Raw genomic sequence first — 7,500 nt, 5'->3', positions numbered from 1 at the left:
TAAAAAGTATAAACATTTGGGAAGGGCCCAATTTTATCTTCATATATTTTGTCGGGTTTTGTATTTATGTTTTGTTGCATTTGTGTTATTCTAAAAACAGGACTAGGACCCGTTTAAAAAAAAATCCTTTAACTTGCTTTTTTTTTTTAATGAAATACAGTCCTGTAGTATTGTATCAATATTCAGGTAACTGAAAGAGTCCCTTTACAACTTTTAGATAATAAGTGAAAATACTAAGTAAATGAATGCTGAAAAATAGGCCTTTTCTGCAAATTTAACCTGTCGACTTGCGCAAAGAGACTGTAATTGACCCTCAATAAAATCATGAACACTTACAGTATACTTTTGATTATTTAAGATACATAGGCATTCTAAATCAGAGGTTCATATTGCAATATCCTGATGAATATCAAGTCTTTAAACTGAGTGATGAAATATATGGGGCCTTTATTTAACCCAATCCAAAGGCTTTCAATGGAAAAAAAAATATGATTTTAAAAAATTTCCATTAAAGCAAAATTTTCGTTTCCAAAACCATATAAAATGAATTTACAAGAAGGGGTAATTTCCCGGCCCCCAGAGTATGTAAAAGCCAGAGTATGAATGAAATACTAAACAAAGGGAAAGCAATTAGAATACTTAAATCTGAAGTTTTGATTTTAAATAGGGGAAAGCTTTTCCCTGTCTTCTAAATATACTTTTAAATACAAAATGCACTTGCAGTGAAAAAAACGTGCATACACTCATATAAACATATGATGTGTAGAATATAATCTAGTAGATTTTTATTCTTTGCTTTTGAAGGTTTCAATAAAATTTATTTCCCGCAAAATATGGCATTCATTTTAGTAAATCCCAAACAGGGGTTTAAAAACCGTTTGCTAAAATTAGCCCGAAAGGGGTTTAAAATGGAGCAAAAGTAACAATAAGAGAAAGAAAGAGTGAGAGGCAGAAAGATAGAGAGAAAAAGGGAAAAAAAAAGGGGGGAAAAAAAAAAAAGAGAGACGGAAAAGGGAAAAAAGAAAAGGGAAAAAAAAGAAAAATGAGGGGAAAAAAAGGGTAGGAAAAAATGAGAACAAAAAAAAGAAAGGAAGAGGAAGCGAAAAAAGAAAAAGGGTTGGGGAAAGGGGTGGTAGGGGGGGGGAGGGGAAAGGGGGGGAGGGAGGGAAGGGGGGGAGGGGGGAAAGGGGGGGAAAAAAAAGGGGGGGAGGGAAAGGGAGAGAAAGGAGAGGAGAGGAGAGAGAAAGGATAAAAGGAGAGAGAAAAAAAAAGGAAAGAGAGAAAAAGAAAGAGAAATGAGGAAAAAAAAAGGGGAGAGAGAGAGGAGAGAGAAGGGAGAGAGAGAGAGGGAGGAGAGGGAGAGGAGGAGGGAGGGAGGAGAGGAGAGAAGGGAGAAGAGAGGAGAGTGGGGAAGAGGGAGAAGGAGAGTTTGAGAAAACGAGAAGGCGAGAGAGGAGAGAGGAGTGGAGAGAAACCCCGGAGAGAAAGGAGAGAGAAGGGGAGGGAGAGAGTTTTGGAGGAGAAGAGAAAAAAAAGAAAGTTTGAGGGAAAGAGGGAGGAAAGAGGAGAGGAGGGGAAAGGAGAGAGGGGATGAGGAGAGAGAGAGAGAGAGACGGAGGAAGACCTGGGGAAAATGATTGGAGAGGAGGGGAGAGAGGATTGGGTGCATTGAGTGTGTGTGTGTGTGTTTTTTGTTTTTTTTTTTTTTTTTTTGTGGTGTGTGTGTGTTTTGTGTGTGTGTGGTTACTTGTGTTGTGTGTGTTTTTGTTGTGTGTGTGTGTGTGTGTGTGTGTGTGTGTGGTGTCCCATGTGAGTGTGTGGGCATGTGAGTGTGTGTGTGCATGTGAGTGGGGCTGTGCATGTGTTGTGCCCCGTGATCTGTGAGTGTGTCTTTGAGTGTGGTGTGCATGTGAGTGTGCGTGTGCATGTGAGTGTGCTGTTGTGCATGTAGTGTGCTTTGTGCTGTGTGGGGCGGTCTTTGGGTTTGGGTTTTGTGTGCATATATGGTGTGTATGTGTGCAAAAAAACACTGTCCCATATGTTTTTTGTGTGTGTGTGTTTTTTGTGTGTGTGTGTGTGTGTGGTGTGTGTGTGTGTGTGTTGTGTGTGTGTGTGTTTGTTGTGTGTGTGGTGTGTGTGTTTTTTTTTTTTTTTTTTTTTGGTTTGTGTGTAAATAAAGCAAAGAAGGGAAGAGGAAAAAAAAAGACACAAGTATGCCGAAGGCCTTTTCAAGATATTGCTTCTTCAGGGCCCTGAAGAAGCAATAACGTGAAAAGGCTTTCAGTATGTCCACGTGTTTCCTTGCTCTTCCCTTCGTTGTTGTATTTACAATTTGTTTGCCATGAATCCTGCAGTTTTTTTTTTTTTTTTTTTTTGTGTGTGTGTGTGTGTGTGTGTGTGTGTGTGTGTGTGTGTGTGTGTGTGTGTGTGTGTGTGTGTGTGTGTGTGTGTGTGTGTGTGTGTGTGTGCGCACGTGCGTGTATAAGCATATGTGCACAAGTGTATACCACCAAATATTCATTCAGATATCAGTATATCAGTAAAAGTGGATAGATGCATGTTGTGAAAGCTTCAAAGTACCTAGAGCAGCAGCTGTTTATCTCAGTGAGGTGGAAATCATGCATTTGTGATATTGTGTATCTATCTCTGTTTTGTGTTTCATATTTTCTGATTACACATGTACACCATTATCTGTATCAGTTGGCATTCATAACAAATTTCACATACTACACATTAAGTGTAGTCCTGGAAGGTAATATGTACATGATTATAGAAGTAAAGAAGCTTATGAAATGTTGGTCTTCATCTATGCTTCTGCAGAGTATTTTCATCTATCTTCATTTGCTTTGATTGCAATTATCTTTCAGTAAAACCCAAAGTACCTCTGAATATCAAGAGAGTTATTCATATCAAATAAAGATCATAGTTTACTTTTCACTCAAAAATTTACCCGCAACAGAAAACAATGGGCTACACAGAGTAACTATGATAATTAGTATACATTTTTATGGCAGGAAACTTTAAATCCTGATCAACATTTTTGCATCATTCTACACATTGAAATCAATATTGCTTTAATATGGAATAAAATCCTCCAATGGCATCAGTTATATTTACATGACTATAATTACTGATGCCTCTCTTTGCATCATGTCAAACTGATGTTGGTTCAGTTTTACAAAGAAAAAAAAAGAAAAAAAAAAAAAAAAAAAAAAAAAAAAAATTAGATTAATACTTTCTTTACTTTGGTCTTGCAGTCACTTTTCTTTATTCTTTATTGGTATCACATTATATCTATAAATGAAGAAGCATTCTATTTTGCTATTTCCAAGCTACTAGGCAAAATGACATTCTTTGATAAGAAAATCTATGCTGAGCACTAAAAAGCATCACTATCATCATATGTATAATTTACAGTATTGTGGAAAATTACCATATTGTGCCATCAGTTTTTTTCTACTCTTCTAGCAAATTTCCTAAGGATTTTCTTGTTGCACTGAATATTATACTATGGTGCAATATATGCTAAAAAAAAAAAAAGTAAATTACTATTTTCATACTGGTCAAAATAATTTGTCTTTATGTATAAATCTTTCGCACTTCAAAGTATTGATGGCCCTTACACAAGTCAAATAAAAACAAAAATAAACTTAGATAAGCAAAATAAAATTTCATTCAGATATTTTTTGTAGCAGTCTCATACTTAAAATCCTTGTAAATAGTAAACTAATATGTAAAAAATATGTTCTAAGTTCTACATGTAAAATAAATTTCTAAATGAGTCAGAAGAGATAGAAAGATTATGAAAAAAGAAAGAAAAAAAAAATCATGCACTGAAATTACATTACACACCATTTTGCATGGCAGTGGATCTGTCTTCCACCCTGGAGATGTAGCAGCAAAGTTCATCCTGCCGCTCAGAATTCTCAATGAGCTCTGCCTCCACACTGAAGCCCCACATGTGGTCAAGTGAGGAGCGAGACAACTCCACCTGGTACAGGATCTTGGCGCAGATCTCAACTACTTCATGAGTTGCCAACTATAGAGAAACAACATTTGTGTAATACCTGGTATGTAGACACCAATGTCTGCAAAGTGGCATGCCAGTGACTGAATCTTCCATAAACACATTTGTATACGCTCCATGAGAGACCAAGGGAGAATAAGCACAACGTCCCTAAAAGATTTCCCTTAAATATTCCAAACAAACTACAAATTGCAAATCATCTTTGATTAATATTATCTTCATGACCATACACATAGGAAAATACCATTCAAATCCCAATTAACTGAACAAAAAACAAAAACCATCGCCATCATACATAGTTCTCTATGAGGTCTGTGCGATGAGGGACGAAATAGTTGGTTTCCTCCAACTCACGACGTTTCTTGACTCTCACAAAGTGTTCCATTGGGTTAAGGTTCTTCCTGCCACTTGCTGCTACCAGGAATTCCTCCACAGTCATGGAGTCTTTTATGCTAATGGTCACAGTCTGCAAGATAAGATGCAATTATTAGATTATCTCAATAGCTATGCCACAGCTGTACTAGTTTTATTACTGAATAAGAATTTTGTTCAATATGTATGAACTAAACAAAGATTGGAGTAATAAAGGTAACAAGAAAGTCAGTGGAAATGACTGTTTAGATTCACTGCAAATAAAATTGAAAAAAAGTAACTGCTTTTCAGAGACAACTTGGATAAAACAAACGAACCTGATTATCTGGAAGGTTGACTTTGTATTGCTTTTCACCTTCAAGTTGCTGTTGCATCTGTAAGGATCTTCGTGATGACACACTGTTGCTCCGTGATAACATTGGTGCCCTAAAATCATGTAAAAATTAAATAGCAAGATAATATTCACAATTTACAAAAATTAATTAATCTATAATGAAGACAAAAATGGTTTTATTAATCCCTTTACATGATTTTTAATTATATACATACTGCACAGCATTCTCCAAACTGTTCCTATTGAAGAAAAAATTAAATAAAATTAGGAACGTACAGCAAATGTACTGACATTTAATCCTTCTAATGATATCTAAATTTTACATTTCAAACTGGTTAAATTCATCTAAATAGATAGTGCCAAGACTATATCTATATTCTAGATACTTTAATATTTTTTTTACTGCAAGCCACTGTACAGTATATCAACTAATGGATCAAGTTTCAGCTTTCTTTCTAAAGGTGTATTCTCCTTCTTATCCGTGAACACTCCTTGACAATACATAATATACTCACAAATGACAAGTAGCAGACTATATAATGTCAATATATACCTGCGTTTAGTTGCTCCTCTGCCTGCAAGGAGGTTGTTGAGCAGGGAAGGACTGCGGGCACAGATGTATGCATGGAAGCTGCTCACTGTGAATACACCTAGACGGTTCAGAGTTGTCTTGGTTGTGCGTGACACATGAGTCAGGAGACCCTGGAAGATTTTTAAGAAGTATGGTAATATGATTTCCTAACAATTATAATAATGAATGACAGTCACCATATAAGATATTTTTTTTAGTATTAGCTATCTGTATCTGCACAGATGATATGAATTTACTAAATAAACTGCTTTACATTATAAATGAACATAATTTTAATGAAAGTATGTTGATTTTAACATTATTCTTAACAAGAGTATGTGGCTCTTAAGACTTCTGTGGAAGACTTTTTTTCTGAACAATGAGTGGCAAAAGAGGCTAACATGATTTGAAATAATAAAACATAATGCTGTTTGTGATATGCCATCCGAAGAAGTTTGTTTTAAGTTCATTTGATATCTTCTTTAAAATTTTCCTGTTAACTTTGCTAATCATGTTGGCAGTTTTAATCCACTTAGAAGCTGCCTTGTTTTTGTGGGGGAGAAAAGTTTTACCTTTGGATTTGGCAGTTCTCCTGCTTGTAGAGATGCCATGTAGCACCGCAGGCGGAATTGTTCACAATGCAGACGTTCCAGATTCTCCTCCCACTGCTTGATCTGCCCCATAATCTGCTGTTTGCTCTCAGCGTCTGACACCACCGACAGCTGCAACTCAGCCATGTGCTTCAGCTTTGAGTCCTTAGGGATAAAGAGAATGTAGTTAAAAAATGAACTTGTACAGATTTTGGGAATACCTGTTGAAAGGTAACATATAAGAAGTAACCTTTTGAATGCATATCTTTTCTGTATATTCTTAATAAAAATAAAAATAAAACATAATCAAATGTATAATTTCTTTTATCTAGCTCAGGAATACAATATATGTGTGCCATTATACCACCACACAAGTGCATTATTCTTCCAACACTGACCTTAATAATATACCTCCAAAGGTGAGGTTTAACTTATACTGAACTCACACATAACAGAACATTAACAGTCTCTCTCTCTCTCTCTCTCCCTCTCTCTCCCTCTCTCTCTCTCTCTCTCCCTCTCTCTCCCTCTCTCTCTCTCTCTCTCCCTCTCTCTCTCTCCCTCTCTCTCTCTCTCTCTCTCTCTCCCTCTCTCTCTCTCTCTCTCTCCCTCTCTCTCTCTCTCCTCTCTCTCTCTCTCTCTCTCTCTCTCTCTCTCCTCTCTCTCTCTCTCTCTCTCTCTCTCTCTCTCTCTCTCTCTCTCTCTCTCTCTCTCTCTCTCTCTCTCTCTCTCTCTCCCTCTCCCTGTCTCTCTCTCCCTCTCCCTCTCCCTGTCTCTCTCTCTCTCCCCCCCTCCCCCCCTTCTCTCTTTCCCTCCACAACCACAAGCACACGCCTGCACACACACACACACACACCACACACACACACACACACACACACACACACACACACACACACACACATACACACACACCACACACACACACACACACACACACACAAACACACACATAAGCAGGCACATTACATGAACACAGACGCTGTCCCTTATACAGCATAAAAAAAAAAAACAAGAACAAAAAGAATAAAGGAAACGGCTTCCTTGTGAATGCGCTTGAGACTTCTAAAGGCTCTAAGTAATTTCCTCGTGGATACTTGAAGCGCCCTAAAGGAAGTCAAATTGGTGATCAAGTCAGTGGATATCCCTGGATCCCGGAAAGATTTCTTGGAAGTTTGTGTAATTACCTTCTGAAACTGTTTCAAATACTTTACGCCCAGTATTGTCAAATCGACTTTTTTCTGCTATTTGGTGCAGTAGGACAACCTGCCTGGTCTCCCATCGTCTCCCATCAAAGATGATGGTCGCCTCGCGGTCCTCACTCTTATGAGGGGTCTCTTGCTGGGCCTCCAAACCTACTTCACACCCAAAATTATTCAAATTAAAACTTTTCTTGAAGGGCCCCGACAATATTCACGTGAAGCTTTCGAGCCCTTTCTCGAAATACACGCAGGTGTCCAAAAGAGTTTTAAAAGCTTGCATGTGGCAATCAACTTTCGAACGGCGGAAAACCGATCGAGACAGGCGTTCTCTTGTAGCACCGAAGATGTTCCCGCAAGTAGTACTTCAAAGACTGGAGACGGCACTCGGTCCTCCCTATGAGCAT

At 37.7% G+C, this 7,500-nt stretch overlaps 1 protein-coding gene across 1 annotated transcript in view; it reads right to left on the bottom strand.

Moving 5' to 3' along the window:
- LOC125026198 (protein still life, isoforms C/SIF type 2-like) overlaps nucleotides 1–7,500 on the bottom strand; it is a 132,530-nt gene that overhangs the window by 108,067 nt on the left and 16,963 nt on the right. Inside the window, exons 5-9 of the mRNA XM_047614501.1 lie at nucleotides 5,877–6,059; nucleotides 5,287–5,435; nucleotides 4,717–4,825; nucleotides 4,323–4,493; nucleotides 3,853–4,039 (exon numbers count right to left, since the gene is read on the bottom strand). Coding sequence (XP_047470457.1) covers nucleotides 3,853–4,039; nucleotides 4,323–4,493; nucleotides 4,717–4,825; nucleotides 5,287–5,435; nucleotides 5,877–6,059 — 799 coding nt within the window. The remainder of the gene's footprint in view (nucleotides 1–3,852; nucleotides 4,040–4,322; nucleotides 4,494–4,716; nucleotides 4,826–5,286; nucleotides 5,436–5,876; nucleotides 6,060–7,500) is intronic.

This window comes from Penaeus chinensis, chromosome 6 (assembly GCF_019202785.1).
Source record: "Penaeus chinensis breed Huanghai No. 1 chromosome 6, ASM1920278v2, whole genome shotgun sequence".
Taxonomy (NCBI): Eukaryota; Metazoa; Arthropoda; class Malacostraca; order Decapoda; family Penaeidae; genus Penaeus; species Penaeus chinensis.
Note: the sequence above shows the minus strand (reverse complement) of the source record. Positions and strands in the feature narration are given on the sequence as shown.